At 44.5% G+C, this 17,399-nt stretch overlaps 1 protein-coding gene across 2 annotated transcripts in view; it reads right to left on the bottom strand.

Moving 5' to 3' along the window:
- Positions 1-13,484, bottom strand: part of LOC137425449 (neurotrypsin-like) — a 105,037-nt gene extending 91,553 nt beyond the window's left edge. For both annotated transcript variants that reach the window (XM_068113908.2, XM_068113907.2), the window contains exons 1-3: positions 13,322-13,484; positions 12,909-12,960; positions 2,910-3,060 (exon numbers count right to left, since the gene is read on the bottom strand). In XM_068113908.2, coding sequence (XP_067970009.2) covers positions 2,910-3,060; positions 12,909-12,960; positions 13,322-13,372 — 254 coding nt within the window. In that variant the 5' untranslated portion in view covers positions 13,373-13,484. The remainder of the gene's footprint in view (positions 1-2,909; positions 3,061-12,908; positions 12,961-13,321) is intronic.
- Between the last annotated feature and the right edge of the window lie 3,915 nt (positions 13,485-17,399).

The raw sequence follows: 17,399 nt of genomic DNA, 5'->3' as shown, positions 1-17,399 counted from the left end.
TGGGTTTCTCTCATCTCCTCTGCCTGTTCAGGCTGGAGTTCCCCAAGGCAGTGTTCTGGGCCCTGTGCTTTTTCTGGTCTTCATCAATGATCTCTCTGACTCTCTGGAAAATCCTCTCTATATCTTTGCTGATGACTCCACTCTCTGCCGCTCCATTCCTCATCCCTCAGATCGGCAGTCCGCAGCCTCCTCACTCTCTGCAGACCTGGACAAAATCACAGACTGGGCAAACAAGTGGAACATGTCTTTCAATCCTGACAAATCTCACACTCTTACGATGTCTCTCCGAAAAGACCGACTGGACAACCCTCCCATCTACTTTCTGAATAATCCTTTCCAAGAAGTTCTGTCACTCAAGCTTTTGGGTCTCACTATCTGCCATGATCTTTCCTGGAAAAACCACATTTCCAAGCTAGCCTCCAAAGCCAGTCGCCGACTGTGCATCCTCCGTCGTGCGAAGTCCTTCCTTGGCACACCTGAGCTCCTCACCACATACAAGGCTTTCATCCGCAGCTCAATGGAGTACTGCTCTCCCCTCTGGGCTGGTGCTCCTGCCTCACACCTAGCTCGTCTTCACGCTGTTGAAACCAAAGCGTTCAGAATCATTGGAATCTCCCGCGATGACGCTATCTCCGAGGGCCTTTCACTTAATCACCACAGGCAGGTTGGTGGTCTTTCCATCTTCTACCGACTCCTCTCCGGCCTCGCTCCCCCAGCTCTCTCTGGGCTCTGTCCCCCAAATATTCCTGCAGGTCGCACAAGATCTGCCTGCAACCCTCTTATGGTTAAACTGCCAAAATCAAGACTCTCTGCTCACCTTCACTCCTTCATTCCTCTTTTCTCCCGCCTCTGGAACAAACTCCCTCACTCTGTTCAATCCCACTCCTCCCTCCAGGTCTTTAAAACGGCTGTTCACCACCACTCTTCCAAAACCTTGATCTTTTCTGCCCCTGCTAATTTCACCCCAAATCCACTTTTTTGAGGTGACTTTTGACTTCTTTCCTGGAAGTCCTTGGTGTCCTTGCATTTTATACCTATCCTGCCTCCCCCCAGGCCCTCTCCCTCCAAAAACATCTCCCGATGTCCCTGCTCTCAAATGTTGTGTTTGTGTGCTTCCTCCCCTTCTCTCCCCATCTTGTCGACTGCTCCCCTTTTTATATACTTTGTTTGCTTGTTTGTTTGATTTGTTTGTTTGATAAATGTTAGCTCTTTCACGAGCCTCGACTCTGTATACACAAAAAAAAAAAAAAAACTGTACTGGAACTTGCTTGACTCCCCAAAGACTCCACTACACTTCTGTCATATCAGGGCCATATAAAAGTCACATCTGTTCCATCTAACAATCTGGAGTAGAGTTTTCTTACCTGTTAAGGTGATTTTCCCTTATCTTCCAGATCAATGGTCTGGGTTAGTGATATTCATTGTTAGAATGCTAATTGATGCTCGTGGAGGTAATTATCAAAATCGGAAAGGGATGTTGAACGGCACGATATATGCAAGGAAGAAAACTCGTCTATTGTGAAGGCTAGTGTCGATCTGTATCAGCGGACAGGTAAAAAATGGATGAACTCCGACGAAGGGTTAATGCCAAATATGTCAGCTTTTCCTGGATTCCCTGGTTATTAGCATACCCAAACAATGCCTGGTCAATTTCATCTACTAGTACACCCACTTCCTACAGGAACAGCAGCAAAGGTCAGATTTTTAAATAAAATGTTGCACCTGAAATCTTAAAATGTTTGTTGAAGTAAAAAATATAAACCACCCTTACCTCTCACCCTATTGAGTAAGGTAAATTGAGAGAAATCTTACTATAATTCACCAAATGTCCGTCCGTCCGTCCGTCTGTCCGTTCGAAGGTACCGCAAAAACGACTGAACCGTTCGCAACGATATTTTGGGTGGTTAATCCTGGGATCTTCAGGAGAAAATAGGCTATTTAGTTTTTCCAATTTCAGCTTTGGCCTCCAGCATTCTCAGGTTTGGACTCCCGCATAACATTCGCGTTTGCACAACGTTCATTGTGACGATGTTTTCATTGTGACGGTTGTTTTCCCAGGTGCCGCACAAACGGCTGCACCGATCGATGCACGGCTGCACTGATCGGACTCGGTGACCTCGGACACAGACCTTATATAGGGATACGGGTTGAATCCCTGCTTGAGAGAATTCCAACCCCCTCCCCACCATCACGGCCGTCTCTCAAATTCACAATCCCATGAGATAAGCGGAAAGGAAGACCCAAAACCAATATAAACATCATTAAACATCATTCGTATATAAACATCATTAAAAGTAAATAATGACCTCGGCCAAAGTTCAAACGACGTTTAATCTCTACATAAGAGAATTCCACATAGCTATTTGGGCGGTGTATACGCTAACAGATCGCTGTCTCCATCGATCTGGCCAAGGCCGTAACACCTATCGGCTCAAAATCCTTTTATCTGTTGATTTGGTAGTTTTTACAATGAAGGAAACACGTATCGGGAGTACATACGACATCGGGAGTACTAACTGCACACGTCTTCAGTATCAAGCTTAAATCTCTCATGGCGGATCTGAACAGCGGAATGCTTGGAGAAGTGGTGGGCTACTTCGGCATGAAGGAGGATCAGAAACGTGGACTCCCACACTGCCACATCCTGCTGATACTTGCTCCCGCATGACGTTATTTTCCTGGGTGCCGCACAAACGGCTGCACCGATCGAGATTAAACGGATGTTTATATAAATCGTTTAAAAGAAAAAAAGCCTTCAATGTCTGATATTTAGCCTTTTCATTTAGGCCTCCCAATTGAAGTCCCGCCATAGGGCGGGTGCCGTTGCTAATTGAGAAAAATTAAAAAAGAAAATCAGTGTAAAAGGAGAGGCACCTCCAAAATGAAAATGAAAAGTAGCTTTGCCTTACCCAAGACCCAATTGTCTGCAGACCACCTGGGCATCACGGTCATCCCATCGTGCATCACAAACAGTTCCCCAGTGACCAGCCATATGCACCTCTACCCGTCCCTCCGTTGTAGACTTCTGACCACCAGCCAAGCGCAACATCACCATCGAGACTGTTGAAGAAAAAAAAAAATCAAGGACATCTATAGAAATTGCCATTTTTATACTGCAAAGTTCATTTATACTACAAAATAAACAAGAAAAAGAGCAATCAGAGATTGCAAAACCTCACCAGGAGGTATTTTCAGTGTTTTTTAAGGCTTTTGTGTTAAAACAAATATGGCGGCCGAACCACATGACCGATGACGTCATCATTAAAAAAAAATTTCGAAACGAATTTATTCCTAAATTATGCTCAAGAAATTTCATCTTCATCTTTATTCTCCACCAGTTTATGCCGACATGGCGCTCAAGAAATTTCATCTTGATTGGATGAAGTTTTGTACTTGTCGAATTATGACGTCTTAATGGAGGCACCTATGACATCAACATATTTTATTCCCCATGGAGAGTTCTTTACAATGAGCCATGTCTTCATTTTTTCTATTCAGCGCTTTCGGAGATATAGAGGTGCAAAGTTTTTCGATTTTTCCAAGATGGCGGCCGAACCACGTGACCTGTGACGTCATAATTATCATAAAAAAATTATACAGGTGGAGTTGCACCTATGGTGAAAATTTCCTGTCAATCGGACCAACGGTTGCAGAGAAAATCATATTTATTCTGTGCGGACGGACAAACAAACAAACAAACACACAATCAGACAAACAAACGGACTCAAATGCAACACTCTCCTCTGGCGAGGGTAATGAACAAATACACAATACGTGGCAGAATCTGTTTAACAGGATATCAAAATTTCAAAGGTGCCGCATGATTATTAGTAAAGCTGAAATTCCCTTTTGATCAAGTCCAAAGAATGACTGATGGAAGGCTCCTTGGGAGGTTACATCCAGAAGCCCATGGCAAAAGGGAAAGACACAGGTCAGGGCAGCAGCAACTAATCTCTGCTGAGAATCGTTTAAAGAAAATGAGATGTGATCCCCATGGCCCAAAGGAAATGGCTAGAGACAAAACACATGGTGCAGAGACACATTGCAATAATGGAAAGCTTTGCAGGCAAATGTGGGAAAAAGAAGGCGGATTAGATAAAATGACAGATTTCTTAAGTTTCAGGAACATTTTGAATAAATTCCAAAGGCCTCCTTTGCAATAATATTGTTTAGTCAAAATTAAACACTGCAGCACATCCAGTATTGTTTACATCACATTTTCAGTGGGTTGTGCAATGTGCACAGGTATGTGGCTCAGGCTAGCCTGGGTGGAATTTACCATAGTAGGATCAGTGTTTGAAGCTTTGCATTCATAAAGTGTGTCATCAGTACTTTCATGTTAAGGTGAGAGTCTACAAATCTGAGTCTACAAATCTGAATCTACAAATCTCCTGTGACTTTCGAAAGAAACCAGATGAGACAATCTGGAACAAAACTTGGACAATGCTAAAAGGAGGCTGGAAGTCTTGGGAAAAAAACTGATAAGATGAATTAAAGAAACTCGGATGACATAGGAAGATATACAGTATGACGAAATTTTGAGGATATTCGAGGAAAGAAAGACAATCCTATAAATGCAAATGTCTGTGAGCGAATTGTGGGAGACTTGGAAAAAGCCTGGAAAAGTGTAGCTGAATTCAGATTTATTTGAATTTGGAAAGAGACAGGAAAGAGACTAGCTGGATGAAATTAGAATGAAAGCAAAATCCAACTCTCATGTATCTACATGATTAAACAAAAGTACCACAGTGTTATTTTTTTTGACTCTGGAGCCAAATCATACACTTTAATTCAAAATTAACTTTTTATAATCACATTCAGTGCTGTTCCACATAAAGATGCTACAAAAAGGCGCAGTTGATATTATCAGTTGATCTTTTGATTTTTGATATTTCGACATTGATTTTTTTTTTTTTTACGTCGTCACATCGGGGATCAAGCTGGTCTATCTTTTGTCACCGAGACCTGGAGTGGCACTTCTCAATGTCTGCAATGTGGAGCAGTAGAATGCTCAAATGCATCTGGAGATACAGGTGTATTGTTTTCCCATTAATTCAGAAAGGTTGTGGCAAGTGGTGCCATCAAGAGAGAAAACTGCACCCAACTACTGTATTTCCAATTGCGCAATCAGCTTCAGGTAGTCCTAAAAATGGAAATGGTTCAAACCAACTGTTCGTGTGCATCTCGAAGGGCAAATTAATTATTTAGACAGACATTAAATCGTGTGAAGGATATTTATTCCTTCACCTAATGTAGGTGATGAAATTATGCCATAAAACTGTATAATGACACCATGAACTATAAATACTTCCTGAAATCTGTGACCACCAGGATGAGAAGCTGCTGGTTCAGAGGCTTGATCATACATTTCCAATCATATGAAAATCATGGGTCTGAATTGTCTGTCAGCATGAAATTAAAAATCGAAAATCTACATGAAAAAATGAGGTGACGAGGCCGAACACCACTTGGGGCAGCGGATTCCAGGTGTGGCTTTCTGCGGTGCCTGGGATGGATGAGCGTATTGCAAAAAGGGGTGAAATCCTACCAAGTGGTGTTTTTCCCAACACAAGCTCGTGGCCAATAAACTACTAGGTAAACCTAAAGGAATATCTGACTTTTAAATGTGCAAGAAAGGCTGGCATGATCCAGGGTGGCTTTTTGCCCAGAAAAGTGAGCTGCTGCAGGGTTCACGAGTGGGATCCAGGTTCCTGTGTTTACCTAATCTCAACTTGTTTTGTATTAAACCTGGAAGTTTGAATCACAATGATATACTGTGTATTATTAATAGTATCCAAATGTGTCTATCAAATTATATATATATATATACACAAAGAATTAAGTTAAGCACCCCTACACAACGAATTAAGGTAAGCACCCCCTAATATATATTCTTTGTGTATATGTATACATTGGCATATATTCTAAGGTATGTGAGATCAAATAATGATTGGTATGACATTAGCAATTATCCATTGATGAAATGCAGATGAGTGCACTCATCTGTGACGCCCATCGCTCGTGCAGCACGTGTTATCATCCACGTGGTCGTGATTTTCTGTAAATGCACTATCATCACGGGTTATTGCAAGTCACGCCTGAGCTCGTGTGGGGGTTACATGGTCATTTTCTCGTAATGGTGGCTCGTAGACGGTTGTCGGACGGAGAACGATGGCGGATAATAGGCATGATCGAGTCCGGAATGTCCAGAAAAGCTGTAGCTCGAACGTTTGGTTACCACCATTCGGTGATCAGTCGGTTGGTGCAGAAACACCAGGAAACGGATGCGGTGAAGGACCGCCCAAGGTCTGGAAGACCTCGCGTGACAACAGTCCGCCAAGATAGAGCGCTTTTGAGACTGGTGCGACGATATCCCTTCGCCTCGAGCCATTTCCTGAAGGACAACTGGCTGCCCAACAGAAGGCTATGTCACCGTACCGTGAGGAACCGCCTGAAATCGGCCGGTTTAAGGTCAAGACGAGTGATCAAGCGTCCAAGGCTACTCGAACGACATCAGAGGGAGCGTTTGGCATGGTGCCTAGCGCGACGTGGATGGAACATCCGGTCTTGGAGGCGAGTTCATTGGTCGGATGAAAGCCGGTTCTTGCTGTACGTGACAGATGGGCGTGTTCGGGTGTGGCGCCACAAAAACACCGCGTATGCACCTAAAAACATTCAACCAACGGTACCCTTTGGTGGTGGCTCGATTATGGTCTGGGGATGCTTCTCCCATGACTGTAAGTTGGACCTGATAACTGTGCGAGGTAACCTCAACGGAGAGCGATATGCCGAGGAAATCCTGAATACCACCGTAATCCCGCACTTCGATGACCACACCCTCGCCAGCAGACCCATATTCATGGATGACAACGCCAGGCCTCACCGTGCGAGACGCGTCCGAGCCTTGCTGGAGCAAGGTGCTGTGACAACCATCCCCTGGCCTGCGTACAGTCCTGACCTGAACCCCCTCGAGCACGTTTGGGACATGTTGGGACGACAAATTGCGAAGATGGTCCCTCCAATAGCCAATCTGGATGAATTGGAACGTGCATTACATCGGGAATGGAACAGCCTGCCACAGCAACGCATACGACGGCTTACAGGGTCTATGAGACGTAGGGTTGAGTCAGTGATCCGATCACGTGGGTCCTACACACGTTATTGACGCAAAGATCGCTAGAGGTCTTCTCAGAACAATGACTGTACGTTAGAAAACATAAACGTCATCCACACTGTCCGTGATGGACCTATAGCTCCATACTTAAATTGAGGTGAAAATATGCCTAAAATTCCCAAAAAATTTCACCTTAAATTATTCAGAATAAAATATTGAAAACGGCATGATTGTTATGTTTTTATGTGACCATAATATCACTTCTCCAGAAAATATAGCAATATCATGGGTATATTACACTGTTTTGACGACAACAAACTTGTAATGTGCGAGGTTGTAAAAAAACGGGGGGGGGGGGGGGGGGTGCTTAACTTAATTCTTTGTGTATATATACAGTCACGTGAAAAAGTAAGTACACCCCATGTAAAGTTTTGAATTTTTCAACATACTTCAACATACAGCTATTTGATCTTCATTTCAACAATATTGATAGATAAAGGTGATATAATATAACAAATATCATGAAACATTTACATTTTGTCGTCCATTGTATAATTCAAATAAACATAAATGCAAATTTCGCATGTGGAAAAAGTAAGTACACCCTTGGCTCTAATAGGTGGTATTGCCCCCTTTGGCAGAAACAGGGGGGAGTGGGAGGGGAGGGTGTGGGGGTGCCCGGCAGAAGAAGGGCCCCTCCCCCCTTCACCCCCCCTTCCCCCTCCCACCCCTCTCCACCTCCCCCCCCTTCCCCTCTCCCCCCCCCTTCCTCCTCCCCCCTCGCCCCCCTCCCCCTCCCATTCCCCCTCCCCGTCTGAACCAACCACGGGGCCTAGAAGGCTGGGACTGGTCTCAAAAGTTAGGTCTCGATCCTATCTCGTAATGCTGGAAGCTGCACGTCTCTGTGATAATCCTGTGTACCATGACAAGAGATCGTGCGAGTCGCTCGCAACGGCTTCAAGCACTTCCGCATTCGACCATTTCATGAACGCCATACGCTACGCCCCGCCCATCAAAGCGCATACGTATTAAACGAACGTACAGTGGCCCATGTTTCGATTCCCTCCCTCTTCTGCTAGCCCTTCTGCGCTAATACGCTAATTTTAAAACCCGAAGTTTTTTTAAATTTAAGATGTGCTGTAGTTTCTCTGAGACGTACTGATTCCGAATATGCCTTTGGTTTTTCTCTGCGATGAGTAGTTCTCGAGTTATAAAAGGACAAACAAACAAACAAACATACTTTACTGCTTTATATATATATAGATATATACATAAGGCAATATATATATATATCTGTACAGTGTCTGTGTTGTCTTGTCACTGAACTACAACTACTCAACGACTGAACAGCTACAAATAGTAGTGGACTTAGTACCGACCCCTGATGCACTCCCACCTTCACCTCAAACTCACCACTGTTCCCGTCCTTCGTCCTTACAGCGGTGCACGCTCTTTTGTACATTTCCATCACTACTCTGATCAACCATTCCTCCACCCCTAACTTCCTCAATGCCCATGTCAATGCTTTGCGTGGAACCCTATCGAATGCTTTCTCCAGATCAACAAACCCAAGAAACAACATCTTCCTCTTCTCCATGTACTTCTCCTGCAACTGCCTCACAATAAAAAGCATGTCTGTCGTTCCTCTTCCTGGCATAAATCCAAACTGCATTTCGTCGATCTTCACTTTCTTCCTTATCCTCCTTTCCAACACCCTTTCCAATACCTTCATTCCATGCTCCACTAACTTTATCACTCGATACGAGCCACAGTCCAGAGGGTCACCTTTCCCCTTGTATAGAGGGACGAGGGTACTCGGTTCCCAATCCGCTGAAATGCGGCCTTCTTTCACCACCAGATTACAGATCACTGTCATTCTCTTCACACCCCAACTTCCTGCTGCCTTCAACATATCTCCCACAACTCCCGTCGGCCCTCCCGCTTTTGTACTCTTCATTGCTTTTATCGCTTCCTCAACTTCCTTCTCCGTTATCTTCTCTGCCGGTTCTAAAACTGGGTTACTCTCTATGTTGCCATCCCATTCATTCTCTGCATTCAACAGCATTTCCATATATCTTTTCCATCTTCCTTTAATTCCATCTGGGTCGACAACGATTTGTCCCACTTTATCCTTCAAGCAACTCACCCCCATCACATCACACCTCTCTCGCTATTTGCTTTGCAATCCTGAATACCGCTCTCTGACCCTCTTCCGAATCCAAGCGTTCTCCGAACATTTTCCTACATGCCTCCTGCGCCTTTGCTACCTCTTTCTTTGCAGCCTTCCTGGCTGCCTTATAACTTTCGTGCACTGTTTTCTGCCCCCGTACCCTTCGCCTTCTGCCACTCCTTGAACTTCTTCCTCTTCTCGTCAAACCTCTTTCCAACTACATTATCCCACCACCATGTTTCCGAGTGCCTCGGTGGTCGTTTTGTCCATCCACATACCTCACCAACGGCTCCCAACAGGCTATCTTTCATTGACATCCAACCACTTTCAAGCTCAACCACATCATCCTCTACCCTACTCTGCCTCTCTTTTAATGCCTCCCTTACTGTCACCTCTTTCAACCTCCACACCTTCATTCTCGGTGGGTACTTCACCCGCCGAGCTCTCCTCGCACCTTTCACCCTTATGTCGCAGACAACCAAGTGGTGCTGTGAAACAGCCTCCTCCCCCGGGATCACCTTTGTGTCCCGGAGGTGCCCACTATCGCGCCTACGCACCATCAGGTAGTCAACGGTTGTCGTCGACCCACGTCTGAATGTATGTATATATGTATGTATGTCCCCTCAAACGTATACCAATCAGAGCTGAGGATCTGGTCACATGACAGGGTGATGTGATTACGTCTGGAGTCATTACAGCGTACAGCCGCACCCCCGCCATTGTGAATCCAATTTTGTTCAGGCAAAACATATCGTCGAACCTGTCATATATCACAGTCGCCATGTCATATATCACATACCTTTACATTTTTCATTCAGTGTGAAACACAAACAAACCGATTGTTAAAATGATCATCAAATATCGAAAGCATAGACGTTACGGCTCTTCCAACAATACGGTACACGTATAGGCCTTAGGCCGCCTGCATCATCTTCTGACAGCTTCGGACAAATTAACCACAGGTTTCTTAATACAGTAGTGTATCGTTTCAGTAGTATCGTTTTCGTAATCATAATAATAATATAGAAAATATGACCATAACACTTTAATCCCAATGTCGTGAATACAAAGTTTAGATTGAAGAGGTGTATGGTTCATGATCAGTGATGAGCGGTGTTCGGCACGAATATTAATAACCGAGGAAGTAAGGAATTTGCCCCAGTTTTTTTTATCATAATATCATTTTCGAAATAATGACAACATAACATTAATATCATAGTAAATCTAATCATAACACGAATCCCTTCGTAGTGACTGCAAGTGCAAACGTACTGGAAGTTAAAATTTATCATCTTCGAAATATTAAAGTAGCGGCAGTTTTGTGTCCATCACGTCATTTCGTCTACTAGGGCATTGCCCGTACGTGGGTGCCCGTTCCTTGCCCAAAAAAAAAAAAACGCTACCCGTACGCTCTACCCCGCCCGTACGCCCGTAAACAAAAAATAACAACGCTCTTCGCTTCCGCCCTTCGCTCTGACTGAATTGGGAGAAATAATGCGCATAAGAAATCGAATTACGTACCGTAATGGCGGTCAGCTCGTAACGCGCACACTGTCCGGAAGTTCGCATATCGCATATCTATCTATCTATCTATTAATGCCCATTTATTCAATTATCGCCAACGTATTTTGGCTTTTTGCAATTTAATCGCAAGGAAAAGTAGAAAGAGAAGAGGGAAAAAAAGAAAAGCCTTGCCTTGCTGCAAACAGCTGCTGCAAACAACAACAACATGGAAGGCTGCACTGTCCGGAAGTTGGCATATCGCAGTTACGATTATTTTAGTGTTAATGGCCAATTATTCAATTAGCGCCAACGTATTTTGGCTGTTTGCAATTTAATCGCAAGGAAAAGTAGAAAGAGAAGAGGGAAAAAAAGAAAAGCCTTGCATTAACGCATTAACGCTTGCATTGCATTAACGGTTCGGCACACGTGATAGCTCGCTGCTCTCTGATTGGTTGAAGCGTTTTTTGGACATAGCTCGGTAGGTACTTGTCCGATTAATTACAAACCTTGAAAAGGCACATCCTCGGGTCCCCAGCAATATACCTGGCAAGTTTCAAGTATATCGGACCCGTGGTTGTCGAGAAACAGCGGTCACAGACACACAGACAGACACACAGAGATTGCTGGAATTATAGATAGATGATGTTATTACGACAGCTGACTCCACCGACTCATACACCCGCTCACTATGGGGAGCTGCAGGAAGGGTCATTCCTCTTTGGGGTATATAGATTACAGTCGATATATGGTCGGGTCTCAAGGACATTGGGTGTGTGTTCATTTACCAAGTTTCTTGTGGAGAGATCGCCATTTGGTTTCAGCATTTGAGCGAGCACGCCATTTAAAACCGTTAAGGAACGGCTGGATTGGCAAGCGCTCGCTAGCTGTTTGGTAAATGAGCACACCTCCAACCCTTGTGGGGTATAATCTAGATTACAGTAGATCTTCGCTCAGTTCTGTAAGTAAAACTTACCTCACAGATGTCGGGATTCCTCCAAATTTCTTTGTTTAATGTTATAAACAGCATTAGCGACTGTTTGAAAAGCGAATCATGTGTGTTTGTGGTTTATAATATTTTACAAGCCCAGCTACGCCGCTGTTAGACTTTGGGTCATGTTTTTTTTAAATGATTTAAGTTGGAAAAAAAAGGTTTTTTTCAACTTAAATCTTCAACTTCAATTGTTTATAAAATGTAATATCACGTATATTACGAATACATTTGTGCAAAATAATTGTTTGTATTATGATTGGTGTAAACAATGACAAAACAGCAACTCAGGTACAGTCATCTATCTATATATCTACATATCTGGGCAGTGTCTGTGTTGTTACTGAACTACTCCCTCAAACTTTTGTTTTCATGGTCGTGAAGTGTTTTTAATAACGTGGTGGTGAGGTGTTTTGAATTACATGGTGGTGAGGTTTTTTTCATTTCGTGGTGGTGGTGTTTTTAATTACGTGGTGGTGAGGTGTTTTTCATTTTGTGGTGGTGGTGTTTTTAATGACATGGTGGTAAAGTGTAATCGTTCCAAACTTCCAGTCTGCACCTACCCCTACCGTGACCCGTATGTGTGCTGAGGTCTTTTTTTTTTCTTTTTTTTTTCAACCTAAATCTTCAACCTAAATTGCTTATAAAAATGTAATATCACAAATACTACAAATATTTGTAAAAAAATAATTGTTTGTATTCTGATTGGTGTAAATCATGACAACACAGCAACTCAGGTGGTCATTATCCTCAGTTAAAACAAGCCCGTGTCTCTGCAGTGACGTGTGGTGAGGCGAACGTAGCGAGCCGAGCGACGCGAGTATATAATAATTATATATATAATTTATTTATTTACAGCAAATCAAAAGTGGGATCTCCCTTTGGCTCAGATGTAGCTCGACCCCATGCAACCCAACGATGCTGCTGGTGTAAAACTATCAGCCAACAAAACAGTATGCTTAATTATAAATGTCAACAGCCGTCGTCATGGCTACACAAACAAACACCATGAGAACTAACCACCGACAACCACCTCCAAAGCGTTGTCCAGGTGGGATTGAGAGCACTCTGCTTCAATGCATCAATCACGTCCCATCGGCCTCAGCTGCTTTTGCTAGAAAAATGAGTCTCACCACGTGCACTGCCCGGTTGGTTGTTACTCTTGGCGCTGATCGCGGCTCGTTCCTGTCAAGGCAAAAACACACGCGTCTCGTGTTACCAACGATGCACGTGGATTGTGAACCGAAGCCGCGAACACTTTACAAGGGCAATACCAAACAGCACAAAGTCAAACGGAGGAGTTCGACAACGATTCAAAAGACAATTTTCAATCATCTACAAAGCATAATTAAGCGGATTTCAAATAAATCATTTTTTTTGAATGCAGACGATGAAGTATATTCCTCGGCAAAGGAAAATATACACATTTTTACACAGCTGTTACATCTTGTATTTCAATACAAATGCAGTGAAAAAAGTTTTTTTTTTCAAAGGGAGATCAATAATTTTATTATGACGAAGAGTTGCGCATGCAGCCCGCTCTCACTGTCCTCGTGCCCGCGATCGCCAACAACCCGAGAAGAGGCAGGAGAGACATCGCCCACTTCCGAAGATGCGACTCCACCAGGCAGTGCCACGTCGCTCGCAATGTATCGCTGCTCCGTGATATATAACATGGAGGCTGTGCATATCTCCCTCTACTTCACCCCCGCCTTTTTATTTTCTCTTTTCTCTTCCACCCCAATCTCTCCCCTCCGCCCCCACAACGTCTTATTTCCTCCTTCACTTTTCCACCCCAACCTCTCCCCTACTACCCACCCAAGTACCCTCAAGCCCTCAACTCTCCTCTCAACCTCCATCACACCCTCTTCTCCAAGTATACGCCAGCCCTTTTTATCTGCATTAACCACCTACATTCCACAAACAATCTGACCGAGAATGTCCCACTTATTCAAATGTAAATTTCACCTCCAACTCAGATAAAGGGGCCGATAGAAAGTCTACACCCCCTATCAAATTTTTCACCTCTTCTTGCCTTATAGCCTGGAATAAAATTGCATTAAATAAGACTTTTTCCATCTTTATTTACACATTGGAACCCACAACTTCCACGTGAAAAACAAATTCTACAAATTTCAGAAAATTAATTAAAAATACAAAACGAGAATATCTTGGTTGGATAAGTGTCCACCCCCCTGAGTTAATACTTGGTGGAAGCACCTTTGACAGCAATTACAGTTGTAAGTCTGTTGGGATAGGTCTCTATCAACTTTTCACACCTTCATTGGGCAATATTTGCCCATTCTTCAAGTGCAAAACTGTTCAAGCTCAGTCAAGTTGCATAAACCACCTTTAGAGGTGGTTGTTGTTGCATAAACCACCTTTAGAGGCCCTGGTGTTGGGCTAGCGGCTAGGGTGCTGGCTTAGGATCCTAGGATCCTGGGTTCGTAATCCCAGTCAATTGCTGAATTAACGCCAGGGGGGTTGACTCAGCCTGTCATCCTTCCGAGGTCGGCAAATTGAGTACCAGTTCACTGGTAATTCCCTGCTTGTCGTTAAAGGCGGCAAAAAGGGTTGGCGTCAGGAAGGGCATCCGGCCATAAAACATTGCTTCAAAAAGGGGACGGAAAAACAACAACAACCACAGTTCCCGAAAAAGGCCAACCCCCGCTTGCAGGGAAAAATGGCCTCTAAAAAAGTCAAGTTGCATGATGGACAGAAATCTTCAAGTCATGCCACAGATTTTCGATTGGATTTAATTTGGGGGCTTTGACTGGACCACTCAAGGACCTTTATCTTTTTGTTCATTAGCCACTCCAGTGTAGCTTTAGATGTGTGCTTCGGGTCGTTGTCATGTTGAAAGGTGAACTTCCGTCCCAATTTCAGCTTTCTTGCAGAGGGCAGCAGGTTTTCCTCTTGGATTTTTTCTGTATTTGCTCCATCCATTTTTCCTTTCTATCCTGACAAATGGTCCAGTCCCTGCTGGTGAGAAAATCCCCATAACATGATGCTGCCACCACCATGCTTCACGGTAGGGATGGTGTTCTTTGGGTGATGTGCTGTGTTGGGTTTACACGAAACATAATGTTTTGTATTTAGGCCAAAAAGTTCCATCTTGGTTTCGTCAGACCACAAAACGTTTTGCCACATGGCTTCAGAATCTCTGGAGTGGTATTTTGCATACCTCAAGCGGGACTCAAGGTGCGACACATGGAGACAGTGACCAGTCTTTGCCATAAAGGCCTGGAGCTCTTTCAAAGTTGCCATTGGCCTCTTGGTGGCCTCTCTGATAAGTCTCCTCCTTGCTTGATCATTCAGTTTGGAGGGGCGGCCTGATCGAGGCAGGGTCTTGGTGGTACCATACGCCTTCCACTTCTTAATGATTGTCTTGACTGTGCTCCAAGGGATATTCAAAGCCTTAGAAATATTTTTATATCCATCCCCTGATCTGTCTTTCCACAACTTTATCCCAGAGTTATTTTACAGGAAAATGTTATTTTCCCAGAGTTATTTTAATACAGGTCTCACAATCCACTCCCAAGCCAACAAAGACCACCTGCAGCACAACAAAGATGCCCTCTCCCACGCCCACTCCACCTACTACTCTCAAATAATCCACTCTGGCTCCGGAAACCCAAAAGCACTTTTCTCCACAATAAACAAACTCCTCAGCCCCCTGGATACCACCACCCAGTCATTCACAGTCCACAACTGCATTTCTTTCCTTTCATTCTTCCAAAACAAGATAGACAACATCTACAGCAGCTTAACCACCACCGCACCTGCTCCCCCTCAAACCATCTGCCCCCCCTTATCCTGCCAACCCCTATCTCAGTTTTCCCCAGTCTCCCCTGCTGACCTCTCTGAACTCCTCACAGGAATGAAAACTGCCACCTGCACTCTGGACCCCATCCCCTCCAGCTTTGTTAAGGCTTGCCTTCCTGCTCTCTCTCTCCACTTATCACTGCAACGATAAACTCCTCCCTGTCTACTGGCATCGTCCCACCATCCCTCAAAATCGCTGCTGTCACCCCCATTCTGAAAAACCCTGGACTCAACCCTGACACCCCAAACAACTTCAGACCCATCTCCAACCTACCCTTTGTCAAAAGTTTTGGAACGCGCTGTAGCCACTCAACTCAAACATCACCTCTCTGCCAATAACCTATATGAAACATTTCAATCCGGATTCCGCCTCAACCACAGTACGGAAACTGCACTCCTCAAAATCACCAACGACATTCTCCTCTCCTCCGACGCCGGTAACCTCAACATTCTCACCCTTCTCGACCTCAGCGCCGCCTTTGACACCATCAATCACATCATCCTCCTTACCCGACTTGAAACCACCTTTAACATCACTGGCACTGCCCTTTCTTGGATCAAATCATACCTCTTCGACAGGCACCAGTTCATCTCCATCAATAACTGCAAATCCCCCACCGCTCCCCTCCCCCAAGGTTCAGTTCTCGGTCCCCTCCTCTTCATCCTGTACCTGTTCCCCCTTGGTCACTTAATCCGTCGTCATGGTCTCCAATTCCACTGCTTTGCCGATGACATCCAGCTTTTCATTTCCGCCAAGTCAATTTCCACCGTCACCCACTCTATCCTGACAAACTGCATCACTGAAATAAAATCCTGGCTTCAAATCGACTTCCTCAAACTAAACTGTGATAAATCCGAAATAATCATTATTGGAACAAAAACGCTCACCAAATCCACCCACAACATCGACGGTATCCCAGTTTCCACCTCCCCTCACATCCGGAATCTTGGCATCATCTTTGACCAAACCCTCTCCTTCGACAAACACACTAAACAGATCACCAAGACAGCCTTCTTTCATCTGAAAAACATCGCCTGTCTCCGTCCATCCCTCTCCTCCACAGCTGCAGAAACCCTCATCCACGCCTTCATCACTTCCCGTATGGACTACTGCAACAGCCTCCTCTATGGTTCACCCTCAAATATCATCAATAAACTTCAATACATTCAGAACTCCGCTGCCCGTCTACTCACCCACTCCCGGGCCCGGGACCACATCACCCCCGTCCTTCACAAGCTCCACTGGCTCCCCATCTCCCAGAGAATCCAGTACAAAATCCTCCTCCTGACCTACAAAGCCCTCCATAACCTGGCCCCATCCTACCTGACTGACCTCCTCCCCAGACACACTCCCACCCGCACCCTCCGCTCTGCTGCTGCCAACCTCCTGTCCCACCCCCCCCCCCCCCATCCGGACCAAACTCAGATCCTGGGGGGACAGGGCCTTCTCCATCGCTGCTTCCACACTCTGGAACTCACTACCTCAAACCATCAAAGACTCCTCCTCTCACCACATTCAAATCATCACTCAAGACCCACCTGTTCAACACCGCATTCAACCCCTGACCGTCTCTTCTCCTTCCTTTCTGTTTGGTTATTTAAATTATGTATTTTTGCCTTTTTTGTCTTTGTTTTACGTACTATGTCAAAGCATCTTTGGGTTTCTTGAAAAGCGCTATACAAAATAAATGTATTATTATTATTATTTTGATAGTTCCTTGGTGATCATGGTTGAGTCTTTCTGTGAAATGCACTAACCAGCTCAGAGGAAACCTAAAGGAACAGCTGATTTTATTCTG

Source organism: Myxine glutinosa, chromosome 4 (genome assembly GCF_964187855.1).
Source record: "Myxine glutinosa chromosome 4, kmMyxGlut1.1, whole genome shotgun sequence".
Taxonomy (NCBI): domain Eukaryota; kingdom Metazoa; phylum Chordata; class Myxini; order Myxiniformes; family Myxinidae; genus Myxine; species Myxine glutinosa.
Note: the sequence above shows the minus strand (reverse complement) of the source record. Positions and strands in the feature narration are given on the sequence as shown.